The 26,235-nt window shown below is 37.1% G+C and overlaps 1 protein-coding gene across 1 annotated transcript in view; it reads right to left on the reverse strand.

The window, feature by feature from the left end:
• The window catches only part of GALNTL6 (polypeptide N-acetylgalactosaminyltransferase like 6), a 489,464-nt gene that overhangs the window by 59,439 nt on the left and 403,790 nt on the right, over positions 1-26,235 (reverse strand). The window contains exons 5-6 of the mRNA XM_062574689.1: positions 25,710-25,895; positions 19,816-19,999 (exon numbers count right to left, since the gene is read on the reverse strand). Of these exons, the coding sequence (XP_062430673.1) occupies positions 19,816-19,999; positions 25,710-25,895 (370 nt within the window). The remainder of the gene's footprint in view (positions 1-19,815; positions 20,000-25,709; positions 25,896-26,235) is intronic.

The following is a 26,235-nucleotide window of genomic DNA, read 5'->3' on the forward strand; positions in this document are numbered from 1 at the left end:
TGGCTCTACTGATACCCTTTAGATACCCTTCTGTTGATCTGGGAGTGGTTCATAACTGCATTTCCCAAGGAGACAGCTCAACAGAGTCAAATTCCCTGTGTAGAAGCAACACACAAAGCAACACTACCCTCCCCACACTGTAGTGGAGAAATTCTCCTTGAGCTTTGCTTTCACTTCCTGCCAGGTTTATTAAATCTGAGAGCAGTGAAGCACAGAACACACCTTCTGTTTAGGTTCAGTTCGTAAGAAAAGACTCCTGTAGCACCCAGAACCTCATTACTTATAGCACAGGTGCCATCTGAAGTAATGATCTAAGTTAAAAAACAGTGAAAAATGTCACCTATTCTTGCTTCTGTAACTTGAGGAACACTGAAAACCCACAGTAAGTGCCAGCAAAAGACGCACATAAGCAATCCTGGTAGTTCTTCAAGATCAGTGTATTATTTGCTGTGCACTATTAACAAAGATTGGTGCTAGGCAAAACTCCTAATAAATAATATTATCACCCCAAAACTCCTGTTGCCATGAGCAATAATGCTCACATGATGAACACTACATAACTGAGTCAATATTCCTACATAGGAATATGACCAGAGATCTCCAGAACTCTGTGGAGTAATGAAGTTCACTACACTGTCAAGATATGTTCACAGTATGTGCATATGTATTTCATTATCAAGACAAAAGCCAACAACCAAGTTTTATTCAGCAACAAATACGTATCATATGCTTGACAAATAGTATAAGTTAAACAAAAAAAAGCTTCTGTTTCACAGAAAAGAATATAGTTAAGATCTTTTTTTTTGTTCTGCATGAAAGATTTTGAGTTTAGTTTTCTAACTACAGAGTTTCACTGATGAAGCATAACTAATTTGTTCTCTAGATAGAGATTAATGTAAGATCTTTTAAATATATTTTCTAATAAAAACTCATCATGCAATCTATTCCAGCAGTAACAAAACAGAAAAACAATACATTTTCAGAAAGTACATGGCTTGTCTACTAATGTAAATAATCCTTTCAAATAATGAGTTCTTACTGAAAAAGTATTTATTTAAAAAATGAGACAAGAGTAGGGCTTTTCTAAACTCTCCTAGCTGGACCTGTCTCCTGCAGCATCAGTACAACTAGACATCTTGGACTAGTTTCAGCCAGGCAAGCTAGTTGCTGCAAAAATTTTAAGTAGTATTACTTTTAATATTAAGAATTAAAATACTGACCTAGAATACCAAACAAAATGTTTTCGGGGCAACTGTGCAGGAAACTACTTTTAAAAAATCATTTGAAAAATGATTTCACACATGCCCTTACTGTTAGTTTTGAATATTTTATTTGAATTTTGGCTAAAATTACATTTTAGTATTGTAACTCTTAAGCTTTAAAATAACGCTTTTTAAAGTTGAACATTTCCTATTACTATAAGCTTTGCAAACTGACTTCAACTTTAACAAAAAAGGTGTAATTACTATGTTTTTTTTCCATAAGAAACAAACACATAAATGAAGCACTTCAGTGAATTATGAATGCTCCTCCCCATGTCTCAACTACTAAATTAAGCTTCCTGATTAAGTTTAGCAAATCACTAACTACTGCTCTTCATCCATGCAAACACAGCTTTCTTAGCAAAACAGTTGTGCACAAAAATAGTTCTCAATGTTGAATAAATCAGTCTGTCATGGTAATATTTAAAAATTCTACAGGCAAGGTTGTAATAGATATTAATGTATAAACCAACATATCAAATATTATTACTTAAATAAGTATTATCACTTAAACTAGCACCAACAAAATATTATGTATCATATCTTAAAATATTAAGGGCTGATGCAACTGATACTATATCCAGCATTGGACTGCCTTCTCCTTAACCACTTCTGTAACGCCTTGGTCTTACGCTAAACACAGTAAATAAAGGCAATGGGAACAAAGCTACAACTATTTAAAAAACTGTCCCACTCTCCACAGGAGCAATTAAATCACTATCCCCTTTTCAACGACCTTTTTCACATCAGAAAACTGATGTAATGCCCTCCCTCTGAGTCCTCTTTTTTCTGGATTGAACAGGTTCAGTTTACTCTAACTGGAGTCTCCAAAAGATTATTCCATGTTTCCTGTGTGTGGTGACCAAATCTGGACAAAGTAATACACCCTGGACTTCACAAGTGTGCAGACTGGAATAACTACCTTCTTTTTTTTATGGACCTTAATACTTTCCACAATGAAATTTGAACTTTGTTGTTTATTTAACAGTACAACTCTTTCACCATTTCTTGCCATAGTGACAACTAACCGGCTATTTACATGTCCATTTACGTGGCGCTTGGTGCTTTTCTGTGCTGAATTTCATCTTACTCGTCTTCTAATCATTTCTCCAATTTGCCATAATCAACTTTTATTTTGATCTTTTCTTCTCAAGGCTTGTAACCCTCTGCCAATTCCAGCTTGCTGCCATCCATAAGTTTCCAAAAACATGTACTAGCTATGTGTAGTTCAGATAATTACTGAAGACACTGAACAGAATTAGGCTGTGGGGCACTGTGGAGACAGATTGCCTCAGGGACCTGCATTGCTGAGAGTATGTGAAATGGTCTCACAGTTTAATATCAAATCACTGACAGCTACTCTTTGACAGTATTTTTTTTCCCCAAACTGTTGCATAACCATCTGATGAAAATTAAAGATTTATGCATACTCTTTATCTAGTTTATGAGAAAGTAACATTGGCATTGCCAAGTGTCTTAATAAGTGAAGGAAGATGACATCTGCTGTTTCCTTCTTCAGTGAGTAGCTAAGAAAGCTCCTAATCCAGTTTAACTGATTTGATGATTTGCTGCTACCAAAGGAAGGGTCTTACTCCCTGCTTGCCCCCTGCAGCTTGCAGGCATGTGGTCTCCCCTCCTCACGCAATAGCTCTGCCCCTCTTCAAGCTGCTTAATTCATCAAAATGCTAGAAAAATAGTCAGATTTTTGAGTTTGCTTTTTGCCATGGCAGGGAGTTTATCTGGCTGCCAGAGGCGGTTGCTGTAAAGTGCTGAGGCAGCACTAAGTCAGTAGTGTGACATGCTCTCCTCTGCCCAGCCTGGCAGTAGAGACCTGTCTCACTATGTCTCATAGCACTACACCCTCTGTCAAAGAAGGGAATTAACTTCTAAGACAGGATCAGCTCTTGATAAGCCCATTTTATAGGGTTTTTAAAAACCTTTTAGATACTTGCAAGTGCATTATTTAGCAATTCTTCTATAACTCTGGATCCTTGCTCCAAGAAAAACTCATTCACCTCTTCATTTCTGATTAGTTATGTGCTATATAATATCTACTGAACATCAGTTAGGTGTTCTATAATATCCACCATCATCCTCTTTCCCATTTCCTTCATCCAGAAGCATTCAGTAAACCTGTCTCTAAATTTCATAGCAAGTACACATAATCTTGTACATCATGCAAATCCTCCTCTTTCTTGCTCTCTAGACCGAGTTTGCAGATCGCTTGGCAAATCCTCACATCTGTTGGACCTGCTAGAAGCACTCCTGGGAGCATTTGGAACTTAGGTCACTTCTGATACCCAGAAGAGGATGCCCATCCTTTCTAGTTAGTTCCTTGCCGCATCTAGGAATATTACTAGGAATATTACCCGCAGTAAGCGATGCCCCAGCTCTACAGGATTGTGGGTGCCTGGAATGGCAATCGCAGAGTCACTCGGGTTTCAGAAGGGACCTCGGGGTGTCAGCTAGGCCAGCCTCCCTTCTCCCAAAGATCTGTTCTCTGGCTTGTCTTGTTCTCGGTTCTCCTTATTACCCGAGTGTTGGTCCCATCTTCACGGTAGGAAAGTGTGTTTGCGCAGTGCTCTCAGCACTGATGACATCCAATATTTCCCTCTAAGAATACCAGCTGGAGTGTCCCAGAGCCAGCTCTGACATCGCTCCCGTAGGTAACTGATATGGACAGATGGCGAATTTGGCTTGAAGCCTCTGCTTCAGAATGCTCTACTCAGTAATCAAACTTACTTCTGATACCAGTTATAAGATATAACAATTCTAGCAAAATGTTAGGTTCTATTAGCATAAAACATTTCTGATTCTTCTCTTTTATTTTCCATAATACTGGCATGCGTTTTCAGAAATCTCAAATTCAAATCATTTTGTTTGATTAGCTACTTTTTAGACTCAAAGTACTTGCAAGCGTATTTCTCTGAGTATCTTTGTAATTTGAAATTATTCAGTTAATATTATTTTGAAATTTATCTTCATGGACCAAAAGTTCCAAATTCTGAGCTGTATTTGTTGTGAGCGGTCAGTCAAGTTACATAGTACAACACTGCTGGTTTTCCTTGCCTCGGTGTGAATACAGAGCTGCCCATTTGCCTTCTAATAAGGCCTGTGCATAGCAAACTGAAATATAATTTCCATACATTTTGAGATAATAAAGCTGTGTACACATCAGCTGAAAACCAACACAAAGGAGCAGCAGTATGGCTGACAATAAATGTTGTTGGAATTTCTTTTTGTATTATTTGCTTAAATCTATACAAGAGACAGCTAAATGACCAAAAATATTTTAGAAAATGCTTAATATCTTTACTCCAAAGAGCTAAGTAATAAGTTAATTTAAATTAGTTCATTTAAAAAGAAACAAAACATCTGGAGAAAACGAGGAAAAGCAGCCTAAGATGCAGGAATGATATCTGGTCTCTCTCTATTGACACTTCTGTTTCAATTTAACACTTCAGCACCATACAGTATTAAGTTTAGTCTGCGATAGCTTCTAGAGAATTGGATGGTAGCATGACAAATTCAAATGCAGACAGCAGCAAAAAGCATATGCACTACCATGGACACAGAATAATCCAAGAATAAGAAGCAGCACAGCCCTTTAAGTTCTATAAGGCAGAGGGAAAGCACTATTTATTTACTCCAGATCCTAGGCTTCACAGTGGTTCAAAGCATCAAAATGACTTAAATCCAAAATGTCCAAGTCTTTTGTCTAGAAAGGGAGGAGCCATCTGTGATAATTATGCTGAACTTTGCTTTGTTCCCAGCTTCACCACGTGCTTCTCTGCTAAGTCCCTTGTCCTAGGCTTCATGTATTAAATTCAATATTAGTATCTTCCTATTTCACTGGGATGCTTTGATAATATATTCACTAAAGCTTATGATGTAAAGAAAAGCTTTTAAGAAGGAACATCATTCTTAAAAACCCCTAGTGAAAGGTCAAACAATAAAAAAGTAATTATTTTTCATTAAGTGTTCATTGAATTAAAAATAATTCTCATTTCTTTTCTTAAAGCTTTGTTTCAACCCAGAGAAAAAAAGATTACTGAAGTGTGTCCATGGTCCTTCAGAGACAGACTCAAATGTGCATTTTAACCATCTGACACAAATTAAAAAAGAAAGTGAGTTTACTTGCCACAGTCCAAGGGACCAGAAGTAAAGTCTATTTCTTCCACACATCTCCCTGTTGTGGCAAAGACAGAGTTTATGTAGTCTGCATACCTGACAGTACATTTTGCCACAGATTAGAAGTGTATTATGATTGCCAAAAACAACCCTTTTTAATCTAACCTAACCTATTGGAATTGAAAGGAAGCCAACTGGGAATACCCTGACTTAACAAGAGACAAACACTAAAGCATTTAGATATTTCATAATAAAATACTCAAATGCTTACCAAGTTCCCATCCTGAAATGTCAGCCCCCCCTTTTTTTAAAAAATCAAAATATAGCTCCAGCAATAGAAGAATAGATCAAAGACTAAATAGCCTCATTTTTTTCTTTTTGAGAACTGAATTAATTTAGTTTCCAAAAAAGGTGATGCATGAAAACAACAACCAATGCATTTAGCATGTGGAGAAAGGGACTGTATTTACGTTTGTCTCAAGAATGAGATGCAGAATAGATCACATTTCAGCATTAGTTTAGGTTGTTTAGTCTAGTTGTTTTCACACACCTTGAGAGGTTTCATTTTTACACCATTTTAGATAATGGGTGTTTGGTTATTAACTTCATTCTAGAGTTTCCCAGATCCGCTTTGAGAGTCTTCATGAATTCACTATGGTTGGAATTTCAGTTCCAAGCATTCACAAAACAATGAACATATAATTGGGATTTCCCCCCCCCCCCATTTTTAACTCTTGCTTAACTAATTATGCTCTTGGGCTACTATCTGACTTAGCAGCAGCAATGCTAAATAATTCAAAAATATAGAATATCAAATGTGCAGAAAGAAAAGCTGTCATGAAAATCCCCAGTAGTCTATTTTAGACAACAAATCCAACAAGACTTTAGTTACCAGTCCTGCCTTGGACATAGTGATGGGCTACCACTGCTCTAGCTTCTGTTTTCATCTACAGGTATTAGGGTCTCTTTCTCTCTCCCTACCCCCTCTTTTTTAAAAAAGTCCTAACAAGAGAGTCTCCAGAGCAGTACATTTTTAAGACTGAACCATCTAACTTTGAAAAATGGATTAAGAACATCAAAAGTCCACTTAGACCATTACTATCATATCTCTCAGTGTGTGTGTGTGTGTGTGTGTGTGTGTGTGTGTATATATATATATACACACACACACATAATATTTTGTGTGTGTATGTATACACACACACACACACACACACACACACACTACTAGTATCGCTTTTACAGAGGAAAAACAGAGAACCAAAAAGTAGTAATAGTTCAGGAAGATAGAATTTTTCAAAGTAAATATTAATGGATTCTGAACTTCTGGCTAATACCAATTTTATTTAAACAGATACTAAATATACAAGGATATCCAAAGTCTCAGGGTATATTTTCAGTATCAAAATCCTGATCACCTCTGTCACTTCCAGTTAGCAAAATTTACTCACTAAAATCTTGCCCCGATATTAATGTTTACCTATAGTCTCAGAAATTTCAGAATGATGAGCTGCTATAATTCTTCCATTAAAAGGGTATCATTTTTCTATGTTATTACATAAATAAATCACAATAAAATTAGAATTGTGCATATTTGAACTTTTTATAGAACAGCATTTCTGTTAAAAGTATCACTACCAGTTTAGAATCACAGCAGGATTTCTCTTAAGTTCACATGCACATGTGTTTCTCCCAAATAAATATTATTTTAAATATAGAGCTATTAAATATTAGGTATGTCAGAAAGGTACAAATAACTCGGAACACCCCTCCTCCCAACTTACATGGCCTATTCAAAATAGTTATCACTTCTGTCCTTCAGCTTTATAAGAACTATTCCCAATGCCATGCTATCCCTATTAACCAGGTTGTTGCAAATAAGAAAGTAAACAAAAAGGTATGTTAATTTCAAGCTTCATTAGAAGTAGAAGTGAAAAAACATCAATGTTTATTGAATGAAAATAGATTCCATTACTGGAAAAGGAATATCAAAGTTCTAAGGGAATCTTTCAGACGTATTCCGTCTTGATGCTCCCCCGTACGTTTTGTGAAATTTACCTTATCAGAACCAAAACCAGATTGCTTGAAATTTTGTAAGAATAGCTGTTGCAAATTTCTAGGACAAGTGAAGTTAGATAGTTTAGGCACAGATGAAACATGAAACAGGTAAACATTAAGGCTTTGCAAGGGGCAAATACGAATTTAAGATGTATCAGTGGAGATCTTTTTAAGAAGACACGAATTAGTAGCATTGCTAAGAATCACACGTAGTGTAATACTGTGTAAAAATCTAGTCTGCTATTTTTAAAAAGGGAGAAATGAAACTGAATGCAAAGCTGTAGCAGGATAATCAGAGGAATGAGGAGTCTGGAATTTTATGAGAAGCAGCTGAAGAAGCCCATCAAAGTGAAGGCTGAAGTAGGAGGCGATTTCCCCTTTAGAAAACAGACCAGGAGGTATCAGACAGATCAAATATGTTTTAAAAAAAAACTGGCTGCGTAAGCGTGCATAATTCATTTCCAGAAAAACTTGTATTTTCAGAGATTTATGAGGCATCAACTCTGCTGCTGTCAAGTTGCAGGAAGCCCATTAGTCCTGCTGGTGTTGTGCCTTTGTACTAAATCACCTCTTGTGTCATGCAGGCTCTGGGCTGAACTCCATGTCTTTCAGCTACAGTTTTACTCTTGAGGTATTTTGGATTCTCTATTATGCCCAGAATGTCACAACATGCAGAAATTTGCAAATTCATTTAACTGAGTTTCAAAAAAAAAAAAAATTTTTTTCTATCTGGGTCAAATGAAAACCATTCAAAATCAGCTACCTCCTTACTAGGCACTTACTATTTCCGCTGGTGCCTATTTATTCACAGGCAGCGGGCAAAATGCCTTTTAGGGTTCTTCCAGTTATCATCCCTATTTCTGGAAAACTTGTTCTCCAGTTCTAGAGACAGCTCTGGTTTTCCACTCACTGCATGCCCTATTTTGTTTTATTTCTATAGCTATTATGAAAAAATTGCTCAGAGCAAGACAATCTAAAAGAAACATATTTCATTTAGCATCTGAATTCTTGATGTTTAGCATAGCTTAAAATGAGCTTCTGTAGAACTGCACGCTTACTTCTAAATGGCTTATATTTTTTTTCTGTAGATGCATACAGCATAGTTCCCCCCCAAAATGTCTGTAAAAATAAGTGTCTATGTGAAAGTGTTAGTTCAAACATCACATTTCAAATTTCACTATGTGCTGCACCAAACTAATTCTTTACAATTACTAGGGAGGTTGAGAACATAATTTTCCTCATGAGAGTTAAAATTTTACCAACATATTTTTAGTCAGATGCATGCTGAGGCCAGGAACATGCTAATTAAGGATTCAGTAGAAATGCTAGTCAAAGGATTTTGAGGGAGGAAGTGACATTAGCTCTCACAGACGAACGCCCCATCACGAAGAATGAGAAAGCAAATCTTCAGAGAAAACTTAGATATAAAAGAACAACCTATGCTGTCACTTGGTGCTCTTTTATTCTGTCTTCTTCCCTTCTCTCTGGAAAATGAGGAAGAGGTGGCAGTGACTAAAAGATAACAGCAGCTAGACAGCTACCATTTGAGAACGGAGGCGAGGAGCTGAGAGCCAAACTTATGAGAAAAAGGAGACTGAACTGGGTGCGATTCTGAAAGATGCTGTGACCACAGCGAGCCAAGGGCTATGGCAAAACTAGCTCTAGCTAGGACTGCATTTGCCCTTTTCACTGCTGTTATTACACTGGAGAGTCAGTGTTGCTTATGATCAGCTTCTACAAACAGCATTGCTCTTCCACAGCTATTAGCAATGAACAAAATCTATTCTGAAAGAAACTCTCATTATCAATTCATGTTGACTTTGCACTTTTTATTGCTAAATTTCAGCCTCGTCTCTTTGCTAATGCCTAGACTGCAATTTGGATATCTTCTGTATTCCCCCCCTCCCCCCCCCCCCCCCCCGCTGGATGCCAACAGTGGTAATCACACTATGGATCAAGCTGACTAAGCCCTTTGTTACAGTAGGTTTTATTTATTTTTTTTCATCATTTCTCTTAGATCCTAGTTTTATCATCCTCTTAAGCATGCTCTTAAGGTTCATTAAATTCTATAGAAAAACATTATAGAGGCCTATGGTGTGCTTGGCTCTTGGATGTGCTAGTGCATTGCCACTAAATGGATCTGAGATGAGGATAAACGTTTTTTATTTTTTATGACTTAAAATCTTGTAAAAATCTTTGTTATTAAGACCAAGGTTAATACGCATACATCAACGAGCTTGAAGTAAGTGACTTAATCAATAATAATAATCAATAATAGCCAAATCACTTTGAACAAACTTCCCCTGAAAATTATGGTTGTAAATGATTTGCCTGTAAAAACTTTTTACATAACGTTAAAAATACTGCTTGGATTCCATTTAAACTAACATTTGAATGTGACTTTGCCCCATCAACCAGTAGGTGGGGATGTAAGTCCAATAATTACTTCAGAAAATAGCTTTTTGGTGGTCCTTGATATAATTCAAGGTTTGTATAATACAATTTAACCTAGGTTAGATTTCTTAATAAGCATTAGAGAGGACAGATGAAATCTGTCCGCAGTTAAGGCCCATCTATCAGCCTTCCTTGCAGCAGATGTTCTTACGGTTTATGGTCAAATATGCTCACTGTGCTTAGGAAACTTTCCTATTCAGTAAAATACTAGCAAGAGTAAAAAGGCAGAAAACTAAACAGATGATCAAAAGTACATATTTTCTAAAACTAGACCATGTGTTGTCAAATATCTTAAAAGCTTGATACATAGTCTGTTACACAACATAAAATAAACATAACTGCATAAAAAGTGCATAGTCTCAGTCATCTCAATATCCATATTTTGACAAGTTTTGAGTTATATTATGCCTCTAGAAATTTTAAGTGTGTTTATTACCTTCCACTAGAGATTCATGAATGTTCTTAAAGTATTGCCAGTTCAATCAAGACAGCCACAATACTCTGCATTGCCATTAAAAAAAATTATGAATCTAGTAAATTATTATAGAAAATAATATTGAAATCAATTGCAATAGTGATGATATGCTGTGATTTATGAAAAATGAAATCATGTCTCCTAACCTTTCTCTGTTGTAGAATAATAATAATATCTGATTTAGGAGAAATGGAACTACTAATGTACTATAGTAAAAAAAATATACCATAAGATAAAGTATAAATTTAGGCTTACATAATTCGACTTTTATAACCATTGGTTTTGTTTATGCTGCTTGATCTAAGGTCAAGTGAGAACAACACTGGGATAATAGGGTCCAAATGGTTCAACTATATCAACTTAATTATAATTCTGTAATTAATTATATGTATTGTAACTATATCGGTATAGAAATTTATGACAGGAAACTTATGACAGCGGACTGCTGTTCTTCCTGAAATGCCCTTTTACCAAGTCAGAATCAAATAAAAATTTCTCTTTGAACACTTCTGCTATTTAAAGTCTGCCATTCTGTGGAAAAGAATCACTACATAATAGGCTAAGCACTAAAACATTATTCCAAAGAGGCAATTTGGGGCTCTAAAGTATTTCCTGCAGGCTAAGGAGTTAGTTTGCTTTCCTTTGGTGCCTTGTGTGAGTCTCTTAGAAAGCCCTACCCTGAGGTCCCCAGACAATGAGTTGAAAATACTGTTCCAGACTGCTTTCTTCCCTGCTGTTTACCTTTTCCTTGAGCACCCTGTGAAGTCCTTTGCATGTTCCTAATGGTTCAAAAAAGAAAAATGTTATTGTTCTCCCTCTGTGCTACCAGCTTATCACCCATCTCTTCAGCTCCTAATTCTCTGCACGTCCACAAGTCATTTTTATGCAGAGGAAAACAGAGCAGTTATTTGCCCTAGCAAAAAAAGCCAGGAAAGTTTAGCTGATTCTGCAGAACTTTCTGCTGTAGAACCAGGAGAGAGGAGGGAATTGTGTCTCCTCTTTCCTTGCAGACTTGTACAATTTAATACCCACAGTTCCTTTCTAAAACTGAAAATATCACTGACACCAATTTGACAACAGAAAACATCAAAGGTGCTGATTTTCAAAACTATTCACTTGAAGGGGTAGTTATATGCAATTTTCCTACAATGAACACAGGTATTTTAAAAAATTAAGAGAGCTGAAACAGGAATCTCAATGGTTAATAAAGGACACTGCTGCGGCAGCTTGTTGACAACAAATGTCACTCTTTTGAGCCTCATATTTTCCTAGTCTCTCAAAAGACAATTATAGCTGTTTATTGATAAACTAATACAGCAAAATTTGGGGTATTTATCATAATTATCACTCACAGGTCCCTACAGACATACGCCTTTGCTTCTTGACAAAACTCACCTTGTAGCAAAAATAACTATATTTTTGCTACTTATCCTTATATGAATAGGCAACAGATGCTATAATACCTAGGGATAACTCAGAATGTGACCTTGCCTGTCTTACTTCTAAATTCTTTATCAGGTCAATATCTACATTGATCTTTTCTGATGTTTTAACCAAAATGTGCATTAACTTTCTTTTTCTTATTCAAATCTCAGATAAAAGAACTAAATCAGAGGTAACTGCCAGGCTTAAAAACTACAGAAATGTGGACTACACTTAATGACTGTCCCGCTGGATAACCATAACCAAAAAGTGATCTGCTTTGATCTATGATCAAAATGGAATTGTTGAGAGGGGATCAGCAGAGATTGTCCTGCACTTGATTCAGTTCAATGTTTCATTAATAACCTGCAGCATACAATACAGCAAGTGTACTCAATATTTAGTAGGGTTTTTGCATAACCATACCAGTTTAGAATGTGCTCTCAAGGTCCTAAATCCTGGTCTCAAGTCTGAAAAGAGACTTCTGACAGCCAGTTGCCCTTCTGCTGTATACCTGATGTCATCTAGAGCACATGAAGGAAACCTTGTGCCCAAGGCTTGCTATGCATGAAACATGCAGTGCTTAGGGCTTCTCAGAGTTTTAAGATAGTTTCACAAGGTTTACTAATTTTTACTGAAATCCTGAAGTAATTCCACCAAGGTTTCCTCTGCAGGAAGCGAGGTTCCTGTAACAGACAAAATTTTCAGGGCCATAAAAGTGGTATATGCTGTATTTTTGACAGAGATACTTCTGGACGTGGGAGTTCTGGAAAGCTGGAGACATCATATATCTTGAAGCCTGGCATGAGCCAGACATTCTCATACTGAGGCTTTAGAGTCTGCCAGAGTACTCAGATAGAGAGTGTGCCTATTCAATGTGTAAATTACAATATTGGAAAAGGTTGCAAATTAATTGAAGGGTTAAGCAGAATTTACAATATTGGCAAATTGAAGAAACAAAGAAAAAAAGCAAAAACCATAAAATTCAAAAGGTTCAAGTACAAGGTATTGCACTAAAGTCAGGATAATGAAGACACATCACCTTATCGTGCATTGTACTTAAAATTGATACGAAGACAAGTATCTTGCCTTCAAAAAGGAAAAATCTGAATTACAAGAGCAGCATGATGAACACTTCGCTAGATATCAGTACTACAGAACAGGATCTGAAGATTATACCAGAACACAAGACTGGCATGAATCAACAACTTCAAGTTACTTTGAAAGAAACACATGCTCTATTGGGATGCATAAATGAGAACGCAGCCTTTGAGACATGTTAAATCACCCACGTATTCTGCTAAGCAATGGCAAGGCTTTCGTTGGTTTAGTATCTGCTCTCAATATTATGCACTAATTGAAAAGAGGATAACCACAGATCTAGAAAACATGACTTATAAAGAAAGACTGAAATATAACGTACTTGAAACTCAACAGTGAACTGATCTAACAATAGTCCTGAAGCATTTAAAAGTGTTTATCTGTTCTCCCAGTCTATGGTACTCCGTACAAAATGTAAAGGAATTAAAACTGTGACAAGAAAGTTTCAGGTTCGATATTGTGGGGAAAAAAAAATAGTACTGAAACACTGGAATAAATCCCCTAGGGAGCATATAGACTCTGCATCACTGTATGTTTTTAAAACCAGGCTACTCTGTTGGGAGTGCTATAGAGGTGGGAGGTTAAGGGGACAAAGTAGAAGACTTCTTAACATTTCTTCCTAGCCCATTTTCCCACGCTTCAAGCATGTACTGCATTGGCAACTTAAGTTTGGTGTGAAAGCCAGAAACAACTCTTCATTCCCAGGGCTTAGAGGTGCTTATGCCAAGATAGCCAGACAGTCTGAATTACTCTGGATAGACAAGATCAAAAGGTGTATAAAGATGCTGCTATACTATGGTTGGTCAATCATTGGCTTTGTAAAAAGGACAACAGGCATTGCAGGGGAACGAAAAAGAAGGATCATGATGGCAGATACTGTAGGGTAAAGGAGGATTTGGACCCTCCTTCACTGTATATGTTGGACAGACTGTAAGGAGCATTAGCAAACTTAAACCAATAAATACATATGGAACTTGCATTCACGTACAGACTTGGACGCTGCTTAGCACAGTGAAGGTTCTGATAGAATTAGTCATTTAGTCACTGTTTCCTCTCCTTTTGGAAGCACCTGTAGCATAGATACAGATTACAATGAGTTTTCAGATTGTTCTTCTTTAAAGAATGACTCATTACCAGCAAAAACGGAATGGACTGATGCAGAGCCATTTCCCACATTACCTGATGAGATGCAAAAGATGAGTTTGTTTTCTGGTTCTTAGTACTTACAGGTGTTGTCAGGATCTGGATAAAAGTTCTAGCGCAAGTGACTCCAAAATAGGCAATTACAAAATTAAAAATAGAAATAATTTCTTTTTAAAGGACAGTGCTTTTTTTCACTGGAAATTGTTCAGACATTTCCAGTCACTTACATCAATAGCATATTGTTAGCTTTAAGGAAGTTCACTTGGATGCATTAAAGTAACATCTCTCTGACTTTTTGGCCCCCACCTCAGTGTTTTTTTAAGTAAAGAAATATTAAAATCACGTCCAGAAATTACTTAGACTAACTACTGATAATTTGGCGACCCACTCTATACTTCTGTTCCAGCATATGGGCAGACTGTCAAACTTTAATACTTGTGGGAAATAGCAGGCTAACAGCTCTAGAAACAGTTACATTTGAGATGCATGGTAAACACGAAGCTTCAAGTGCGAAAGAAAATTGGAAACGAGCTTCCACAGAGGCAGAAAAAGCCTGCTTGGGCAGTCACTAGGAGCAAAGTCTGATCTCTTCTGGGAGGCATGAGCCACCAGTAGCACACAAGTGAGAAGTTCTGTATTAAAACCTGAATCTACCCAATTCATCTAGTTTCTAGGACTCAAATTGTGTTGATTCTTGTAAGGTCACGAAAGTCATACTAGCAGAAGATTTAATTCTTGATTGAACTTACTTTATTCTGACACTCTCTATATAGTTTCTCTCTACAAGCCATTTCAGAAGAGATAACTAGCAGTTGTACAGAACCTCTACACTGAACATCCACTAAAGGCAGGAGGAGATACTGGAATATTTGTATTTTCATTCATAATAGTGTGTCAGGGTTAACATTTCTCATTAAAAAAAAAAAAAAAGACAGATTTTCATGGGGCCATAGATGGATTGAAGTTTGTAAAGGCTGTTGTTATCTCCACTAACAGTCTTCAACAGACCATAGCTCATCAAAACAATAAATAAGGCCCTTAAATTATACAAACTCACACTGCCTGGAGACAGTTTTTCTGCAGAATAATGTCTTTGCATCAAACATTCCTATAGCACAGATCAAAGCAGTAGATTATACTCAAGCTTTTTTTTTTTTTTTTTTTTTTTTTTTAAATAAGACAATTGTTTCTGGTTGTGAGAGATTTTATGAATATGTTTATAGGCAGAAATCAGCCATAAAAGACACAGACTATAAAACACTGGGAGCTATAGAACAGAAATCATTGTCCAAAGCACTTTCTAAACTTCAGAAAATGATCATAAAATTGTGAAAGTACTTGTCAGATTTGAAATACAATCTTAGCAAAGAGTTCCTTTGCATCAACATGCTGTTAAAAGTATGTATGAATACTGGAAGTAAGGAACTGCAGAAAAAAATGCGTATTTCTAAACCAAATTATGTCAAATTCAAATAAAATAGCAACCTGGCAATAGCTTGCATAACAATAATATGATTTCAGATGCTCAGATCAATGGAAAGTACCCGGCAATCTTCCAGGCTAACACGTGACTGTCCCCATTAAGGCCAAATGTCATATCTAAGCTTGAGAATCTGTAATGCAATAGGATAATATGCTGACTGCCTTATTTTCTTCCTTGAGAACATACAAAATTTTTGTAAATGTACATCCATAACCCATGAATGGCCCCTATTACTGTGAGACCTCAGCCCTACAATCTTTGCCATACTCATATCCAAAGTAGCCTTGCAATGGTGAAGTGAATCTATTTCTACTTTATAAATGGGAAACTGAGTACAGACAACGGAAATATCTTCTCAAAGGTTACAGAGCTAGGTTACAAGAACGCTTCTCATGCCTAAGTTAGTGAAGCATTTCCCAAATTATTTCTGCTAGAATTATACGATTCTCTAGCTTCCTCTCCCTTTAAGGAGGTCTGAAGGTGACAAACCTACCTCAGAAGGCAGAGAGATCATTATAGAAAGGAACGCACAGAACAAGGTGTAGTTGTATACCAGTGTATTACCAGTTGTAATATGCTATTAATTCTTCCAAAAAAGCATTGGTAATTTTGGTGTCTAGTAAGCAGTGGAACACTTCTCTCATTGATTTAGGTTTCCAGCTTGAGTTGCTATTCAATGTTGCAACTCAATGTTGTTAGGTCTTCCCTCACCTTTTACTCCCTCTGTATCATAATATTACACCGACCCACACAAAGCTGTTCTGAGAAGTTATGCAGTCCTTTCCTCTCCTAATCAATTTGTGCTATACCAATCCTATTAGTATACACTTTCCAAATAGTTTTTTGAGTTGAGTTGTTGATGTTTTCCTGTCTGAATAAAAAAATGTTGCTGTGAACACAACGGACACTGATGCCTGTTTTCTGATAGGACATTTGATAACATGAATTGATGTTATGTAAGTGCTGCCAGGAAATACAGAGTCATCCCCAGCAGGCTTGAGCATATCAAACCTCTGCTTTAAGCTTCCACAGAGCTTTTAGTCCAGACAGGCTATTAAATCATATAATCTGACATGCTATATATCACAGTCCATTACAGTAACAAGGTTACCTTATTAGTTTAAGTGGCAATCGCTTGGGTTAGGCTAACTCCTCCAGAGACTAGAGTGTTTTGCACCACAGAAACAAGAACATGAGGGCATGCAAGCAATGCCCCAGACCTCTGCCATGGCACAGATGCAGTCAGCAAGAGGTACAGCCAAGGTGATCCTTGCCATGAAGGAGGCAAGTATCTCCAAAGCTCCCTGGTAATGGGCTAGAAGAAAAATTCCCAACTTTTCTCAAATTCTGCTGAATGATCAGTAAGCCTGGAATCAAGACACTGCACATGACTGACATGATGTTCTGATAATCTGACAAACACAATACCCCACAATACATCAGAGTACTGATCTGATCTGTTTTCTACACATGCCATGGAGACATGGATGATTTAATGCATCTTGAATAGCAGCAACACATCTTTTAGAAAAATAGCTAATTTTAAAGACTAAATGAGATCCACTTATCACAGGATGAAATAACTGTTAAATTTTCCTAAATGATATAAAAAGAACAGGGGAATCTGTAAGAATTCACATAGTAGCTTTGATTGAAAAATATATTTTATACAGCTATAGCTTGGTTCAGTGAAGCCTCTAGGAAGTTTGGCATTGCCAATGACAAACTGCACGTGAACCAAAATGATAAATTTCAGGAATAAAGCAGCCTGATCCAAAGGCAAGTTCAACATGTAATTCAGCAGTTGATGCTAGTGCACCATCTGCACCTGATTTTGACACAGGGCAGAGCCAGAATCTTCTGTGACAGTTATACACTCTTGAAGTTTTAAGCATCAATTCAATCACTTTGCAGTTGTTTACAGCAGGTAACTTTACACCGAGGTTTGAAAATTGGTGTGGGCGTACATCAGGAAAACTCAAGATGAGCTACATGTAATAAAGCTCCAAGTTCTATCATGATGAAGGATGAAGATGCTACCTGCATGGCACTATAGGTATACAAACAATAATATGTGCCCTTGCTTGTACTGCAGATGGATCAGAACAGCCAGGTGCTTCACAAATATGGGGGCCTTATACCATAAAACTATATCCAATAGCAGAATGTCCATCAACAACTACAATGGCAGAGTACAGTTAAATAAATAAAGTGGAAAAGTCATTTAATCCAAGAGACACTAACTCAGCTGGCATTGGAGTTCCATAAGCTGCATGCTACTGTCACACCAAAAACCCACCTGACAACACAATTTTCTCTGCTGATGTCCGCTGCAGCAGTATTTTGATTATGTGCATACAGAAAGCAGATGCACCAGATAATATAATACCTGCTCCTATGTGTTCTATAGCTTGATCATTTTTTTTTAACGTATGTTATTTCTTAGACTGATGTGACCTTCTCTGCTTAACATACATACTATGTTGGCATTTTAAATGGTGGTGGTGGGGAAATCATCACCCTTTTTTTAGATCACATATCCATTATTTCCTGGTGTATTACTAAAAATACTGGCAATTTTCCAGTTCATTAAGGATCAGTTCAGATCTGATGCTGCTGGCAAGAAATAAGCTATTAAAATACCAACAGCAAAATATTTAACTTAACTAAAAAAATCCCTACTGCTTACAAAATAGTAACATAATTATGGTGTTGGCTGAGGCCATTTCTATTTTTAGTATATATGCACCTAAATTGTCTGTCTCTTTACTACTATGGAAGGTGTCTCGGTCAATTAACTTACTGATACCTAAACATGATGCTTGCAACGTTTACCACATTTGTTGTAATCAAGGTATTGAAAGCTATTTTTAAGTTGGAAGCAGTCAAGACAGAAGGCCCTAAAAGAAAAGTAATTGCTGTATTTGAATTACAAAATAAGTAAAGGTCATACAGATTTTAAAAAACACTTCTACCCTTCTCATTCTAGGCAATGAACACTGATATAACGCACTGGGTGCCTTCAATAGGTGGCAAGTATGCAACTGCTTAGAGGACCAGGGAGGTTTCTGGAAGAGCAAAGGAGGGTCTAGCAGCTCTGGAGAGTTACACAATTACATTAACTGTTTCCATGCCGTGGAATGGTCATACTGGCAGCTGATGAAAAGTACTTCATCAGCACTAATACATAGGTATGCAATATGAAGACTGATGCATCTAGATGGGGATAAGTAAAGATGAACAAGCAAATAATGATGATAAGCATACAGAATGCCAATTACTAACTTTTCCTCCAAGTAGAGAGCTGGCTGTTCCTTAGATACAAGGGTAGCATTCTGCATGAATCAGATCCATTACTTCAAAATACTGCAGAGTCTCGGCCAGAGAAACTGTTTTTCTGTTGCTATTGTTTCATGTTTTGTTTTGTGAAGGGAATACTGTTGATTTTTTAAAACTGCAAAAATCTGTAGTGTGGAGTTTCAGCTAGGCATAATGACAGTATCACCAAATGTCTTACTGCCAGCCCTGCTGGGATGCATGCTGCATGAGAGATCTGGAGACTGCCACATGGAACCATGTCTCTCTCTCCCCCCTCTCCGCTGATGAGGATTAAACCCACCTGGCCCTTACATGACAAGAAGAAAAAAGGAAAACAAAGAAAGAAAAAAGAAAATGAACATAATCTATCTTTGTGAAGACCCTAAAATCATTCCTGTGAATGAGCTGATCTATATAATACTAGGATCAGAGGCTGGCACATAAAATATTATTTACAAATCAGCTTGATGCTATTTGGGCTTGATACCCCAGTGTTTAAGTTATAGCAATACATATAGAGTAGCAATATTACCAGTCATAAATAAAGCATTTGCTAGCAGAATGTGGACTAAGCTATTGACACATGTATTGCATAAATCTCCAGCAAAGAAAACACAAACTAGAATCTGTTCAGAAAATGTTCTGTGGGATAAAGAATAACTGCTGTCACATTTATTCCTTGTGCAATGCCAACACTTTCTCTGAACTACAAGTATGTGTCTGTTTCCTTTATGCACAACCACTGGGCAGAAGAGAAGCTTTGCATTTCCAAGCACAGCTTGTGAATTCTGCAACTTGCTGCCCTGATCTCTTCCCTGATTTTGAGGTTTATAGCTGTTTGCTTCTATTACCTTTAATTAGTACTAATTGGCCAACAAGGAAATTCCTGGGCTTGCATTCTTCTGCTACAGTTATTTTGTTTGCATGTTCTGCTTCCCGTTCTCACTCTCTCCTTTATTGCTACTTACTCAAAGGGGTCGCTGGGATCAGCTCTCTGGAGCTCTGGTGGAATCGGTATTCTTTTGTAGTACATTTCCCAGTCAAAAGCTCCTCGCATAGCATCGCCCGCCTGTGCCTCGTAGCCAAAGTGATTGTGGTCAATGACATCGATCATAGGACACACGATGGTTTTGTGGTTTAGCGCAATCTGGTCTGAAAAATGAAAGTAGAAAATAGGAAACGGCATGTCTAGTCAAGCCATCTATCACATCACTGCAAAGTGAATCCCACAGGTTTTTTGATGTCTGAAGATTGCTTGCTTCATTCCCTATGGTCCCCAAATCATTTCATTTTTCAAATCTGTATCAAACCTTTATCTTAAGTGGACTTAATGCAGTTGGGCAATGATTAGAAGCAATTACAGCTCTTTAAAGGGAGGCATATCCCTGTGAGACCCACAGGAGTCCACTCTTCTATATCTCTGTCATTTTGCTACTCTGAGCTGTCCCAAATCTGTCAGCTGTGGAACAAATCAGCAAGCGAAATACAAAAATACCCCTTCAGTAGCGTGAAGTGTGTATGGCAAGATCCTACAAGAGAGATTTGTGTTCCCAAATGCAAATCTCAGACTTTGCAACTATTCAGCCTCTTCCTGTAGCACTACAGTGCACCAGCTTTGAGGTCAAATGCTACAAATTGAAGGTGAACTCCAACACTAGGAACAAAATAGGCTTTGTGAGCATTTTTCTCCTTGCTTTGAGGTATCAGGAGGTTCCCACCATATTATTCTTACTCTCGTTTTCTTGAATTTTCTTTTGCTTTTCATAAAAATCAGAAATTCCTATCTCTGGTATAAGAGCAAACTGACCCTGTGATTGCCTTTGGTAAATCTTATTGCTCAATCCTGCGGAGTTTCTCAGAAAGGAAATAAAAATAATGAAAATATTTCAACTGCAAGAATTAAATAGAACAATAACATTTTGAAATGAGGAGGTAAAGAAAGACTTCGTAGCTGCTTTGGGAAAAGTATTATGAAAGGACACTATCAAAATTATCTGTGAACCTTTTTAAAAAACCTATCCTTTTATAGTTTGAATTCTCAATATTCCAAGTAAAATATAACTTTTCCTGAAATGATATCCTAGGTTCTTCACAAAATTTAACATTTTTTAGGGCCTAGGTGGTGAACTTTTTTTTTTTTTTTAAAAAAAAGATTAGATTTCATTGGTGCTTGATAATAGCCTAAAAAAATCAGAGGGTTGAGCGTAGCATGAGAATTTAGATAGTCCGGCAGGTAACAGTGCTGTGACTATTGGATTCTACTCCCTTGCTTCTGAAGGATTGCAATTTAAAAATGATTATTTTAAATAAAACATCATTAGTTTTTATGTTTATTTTTATTTGCTGTTCAGAGACTGTCCAAATGGGGAAAACAAAGCAGACCACTAGTGAAAAATTACTATACCTGGAAGTTCAGCATTTTTTTTTTAATATTCTAATCCTTTAACAGTGAAATAAATTTAAAGCACAGGCTCTCACAAAATTCTAGGAACCTCATCTGAGACATAATGGCTGCATTACTTTTAGCATTGCCCAATATAATTACATTTACTGGTACACTCTGTAGTGTTGTCTGTAATCTTTATGTAAAGTCATTTTTACATAATATCTTTCCCATGATGGTCCTCCTAATAGTTAAAGAGCTTATAATAAGCTGGCTCCGATACTTCACTCTGAATTGATTGGAGGACAGAAGCTAAATGGGATTGATTTGGCAGGAGTAGGTCAAAGTAGATTCACAGCACATTAGCATCCTTCTCTTGACCTTTCAAAGCCTCTGTTCTTTGAATAGCCTGCAGGCCTGGAAATCTGAGCCACACACAGAGACTGTGTTCAAGCAATGGCCAAATTCCATCCCAGGTGCCCTTCTCACAACACTACAAGATTTTTACTTGCAAGATCGAGCTTCCCTGTCTGTTCTTCCACGTATCTACAGAACTTCTCAAGCCCCAAAGATGTTTTATACTTGTTGGGGAACTATAAGGATACCTTGACTTTTGAAAGAACCAGTGTTTATACTTCATGTACTTGTGCATATCAAAAGATAAATTAATCAAACTTCGACCCTCAATGCTTTTTTCAGTATGGTTGAAATAATGAATTTTGCATACCTACTTTTTTGGTTTAAATGTAACCCGAGTATGAACTTAGGGAACAGACAAAAGAGCCAGCTTACATACAGGGCTGTACAGCCAGCTTACATTTCACAAAAGTGCTGGTATCATAGCTTAGCAGATGCAAAAATACTACTGCCTTTACCACCCACCAATCTTTATCCCATCTGCTCTTAATGGAAGAGACTGCAAGCCACAGCTGAAATGCTTTACAACATCTTTTCAATTAGCTTTTCTCATCATCCTCATACAAATTCCTACTAGTATGAAAATTTCCATGTATGATTTCCCTGCATATATCCTGTAGATACAGGGAAGGACAGATATGTGTCATCATATATGTAAAGAACTTACAGAGTTGGCAGAAGCATAGGATGAAGAGTTAACATTGCTCAGTTTCCTCCCTACCAACTGTTCTTTCTGGAAATTTCTAGCAGATTTTTTTTTTTTTTTTTTTTTGAATTCAGCACTTTCAAGATTAAGCCATGTACCTATATGTGGCAATAAACAAGTTTTCAATATCGTCTAAGCCTCTACCTCAAGAGCATGGGTTTTGTTTCCCTGAGAAAGTTATACCCCTTTAGTTTCAGATGCTTGTTTCAAATTGGTCTGGTTAGAGCAATGATGCCACTTTACAAATATTTTTATTTCCCTACTCATAAAACATAATCAAAGTAGATGACAACATGTGAATGGCTCAGCACATTATCTTTTGCTATCTGATTTGTCATCAGTATTTCCATTTGTGCTCTAAACCTTCTTCACTGGCAAGTAATATGCCAGTAATAACACTTGTGGAAATGGACAGCTATAGCTGGCCGGGGGCCGATAGCTTGCTAAGCATAATCTAATCATAATGTAACCTCGAGGTTTTTTTTAAAAAAACTTTTTTGGCAAACCTACACCTGGTAACGTAAGGCACTACTGACCTATTGTCCACGTCCCCTCTCTTACTGCTTCTGCAGCAAGATAAGCAGTGGGAAAGATGGGTCTGGTCTCTCAGCTCATTTACTTTTCATTTTCTTACCTTGAGCCTATGATGATTATGAATTTGTTCTGTGCTGGGTTCTCAACTTCACTATCTAGAGCTGAAGCCACATTTTCCCTTCTGCTGACTTTATGTAATTGAGAAGTGATAACAAGCAGCTGTGCTTGCCAACTTATTTACATGATTACAGCTGCCTGCTCAATGAACATCAGGCAAAATTCTCTGAGATCTCAGTTTAAGGGTAGCGTAACTCAGTTTAGAAATCCACTTATGCTAAACAAATAAAATAAAATATATAAAGGATAAAGAAAATACAGACAAGCTATTTTGCATTTGTTTTTAACAAAACAAAATAAAGGACTTTAATACAAATGAGCACATTTTTTTCACAGAAAACACCTACAGCTCAGCTCCTCAAAGCTATTTATATACCTAATAAGTACTGAAGTCACACAGCCTCTCTTGGTCTAAAAAGTGGTAGTAAATACTGAAAATATGAGTTAGATTGGCTCTAAGAGATTGTGCTTTTTCCCCATCTTCTAACTTGTGAGGTCTCACTCCAAAAAAACATTTTGAAACGGTGAAAAACACTTTCCTGCTCAATGAAGACCAACAGCCTTCAGTTCAAAGCAGGGCTGAACTGGTCTCCTGCTGAGGACTTTTTACTGTGTGTGGAAGATACAATCAGAGATAAAGTAGGGCATCTTCAAAGTAATAAATACCCAGTATAGACTCTGGTTTTGTTTCTGCTAATGTGATTCAGTTAAATGCAGTGCTGAATGAATCACAAGATAGACCTTGAGATAAACACTAAAAGATAAAAAGATATTAACTTCACTATTATCAGTAGCCAGATTTCAATATAGTGAATATTTTCCATTTAATGGTTCTGAAAACGTTTGCTCTTCCTTTTAGGAAAACAGGGCATAGGGCATTCTGAAATATATTAGCTGTATGTTCATCCTCTCTCTGTCCTTCTTTATGTTATTTTTTCCTTCAAAATAAAGCCTACTGATCTCAGGCTCCAGCGCTCCTCAAGATTAATTTTTAGACCCTCTGGCTGGCTAACTAAGGGTATTTCTACTCTATATGGAAGGAGAAAGATTTCACTGCACTTGAGAACTAGGGAGAATCAGTCTTGTTCTCTCATTAAGCATGTCTGATCTTGCCAGTTGTGTGGCCTGAGGCTGAGGGTTGTGATCATCAATTTAATACCCAACTGCAACCTAAGTACAATTACAAATTCTTATCTGCCTATTCTATGTATTTCTCAGTCTTTATCGGGTCAAACCCAGCTAGATGTATCTTTGCTTCAGAAAAGAATGCAAGAAAAAGAACTATTTTTTCAACTTGCAATTCTCCTATCACATCTAAGTCAGCAAAATAGAAGAATAGCAGAAAATAGAGTAAATTATCTGCAGTAACTTAGCAAAAGAAATCAGAGGTCAAGACTGAGAACCTGCTTGAGTTTTTTTATACTAGCGGTGATGTATATAATGAGAGATGTATTACGTACCTTGGGACAAAATCAGGAAGCAGAGGAAGGGGGGCTGTACAGGTAGAGTACATCCAAAGTGTTTAACTGCTATTTGTTAGAGTTGCTTGTGAAAGTCTTGCTGAAACTCCCCTTTCACTCTGTTCCTTTATGGCATCAGTCATTTGGGCTTTACATGAAGACAGTGAGCTAACTTTTAAAAATTCTGATATTGTGGTTAAAGGGAAAATAGTAACAAGAGAATAGACTGTATATATAATTTGATATGGAAGCTAGGAAGGATATAAGTTTGGAATTTTATAATTGTCTTGTTACTGATCTAAAGGAAATCTGAAGGAAAAACAGTTATTGTTCTTCTACCTCAAGGTGCACAGTTCAGAAGAACAGCATTTTTTCTTGGCTGCAAATGCCTTATCAGCATGTTGTGCTGCAAAAAATGTCCTAGAACAAATCTCAAGAAACTGTGATTGTTAACGAGGGGGACCCTGCACTGCCATGTACTTACAACACATTCCTTTAATTAATTCAAATTTCTTTAATAGCAACTTTTGAAATTTTGTTTTTGCTACCAAAAAAGCACTCACTTTTCAAAGCACATATACTTTGCATGTAGTCAAATGTGTAGAAAAGGTGATATTGTTTCCTGACTGAAATCTTAGACTACAACAATTGATTCTTTCCATTCTGTTGACTAATGGAGCTTTGCTGCCTGTAGCTGGAATCCAGCAAAGCAGTCAATAGCAAATCATTCTTTCTGAGCTTCCTATTGTGAATGCAGTTGTTATTGGATTTAACTCAGAAGTCTTCGATACATTTACAGCAAAAGCTGATTTAATGGAATGTAGAAGAGTAAGGAGGAGTACAATACCTGCATGACAAAAACTTGTAGGTATATAGTATGGTCATAGCATCATCCTAGATTTAGTGGCATGTTGTAATAAAATAAAACCTAACTCCAAAGTCTAAGACAGCCTGAAGTGATATATCAAAATTCTACTAGTTCCTTAGTCATAAGAACCACAAAATTAGGAGGCTCAGATTACTCTGTATTCTCTTTATACTGACTCTTCAGTTATCAAGTAACCAGTACATGTAAGAGCAAAATTATGACAGTGATATTCAGCAGTGTCCATGAAGGCCTACAGATCTGTGTCTTGGGATTGCAAAGTTGTTCCAGGCCCACTATCATTGCAGGACATGGCTTTGATGGCTAAAGCTATGCTGTATGCTCTAATTTTAAAGGCTGATGAACAGTCATAGACTTACTAAGCAAGGGAGGCAGCCAATTCACGTTGACTTCGCAATGGGAATCCAGAAATGTCAAGACTTCTCCTCTAGCCAGCGAGGCTCCTAGCAGTCTGGTCCGAATGAGCCCTTCTCGTTTCTTGGTACGCACAATCCTCACTTTGGCAAAACGGACCATGTATTCCTCCAGCTTCTCTTTTAAATGTTCTAGAAAGAAGGGCAAAAAAGTGTCAGTTGTGCCAGGCCTGGAGGAGTCAACATCAGGACAGGCTGATGCTCAACCTGCAAGTGGCTAATCCACTTTCGTCACTTGAAGTCCTCCAATATCTGCCACAAATCCTGTTTGAGATTGTTCATAAAGTGCAAATGCTCTGTTTTAACACACACAGGAAGACACTAACACGCGAGATCCTTTACTGTAGTTGTTACTGGCAACCAGCCATTCATGAAATAATCATGGTCAAAACAACTACAGGATATTCATCCATTCTCTGGTTCCCGCAGCCCAGGATCAGATGAACGTTCTGGCATACAGTTTCATAAACAG

The sequence above is a fragment of the Rhea pennata genome, chromosome 4 (assembly GCF_028389875.1).
Source record: "Rhea pennata isolate bPtePen1 chromosome 4, bPtePen1.pri, whole genome shotgun sequence".
Lineage (NCBI taxonomy): Eukaryota > Metazoa > Chordata > Aves > Rheiformes > Rheidae > Rhea > Rhea pennata.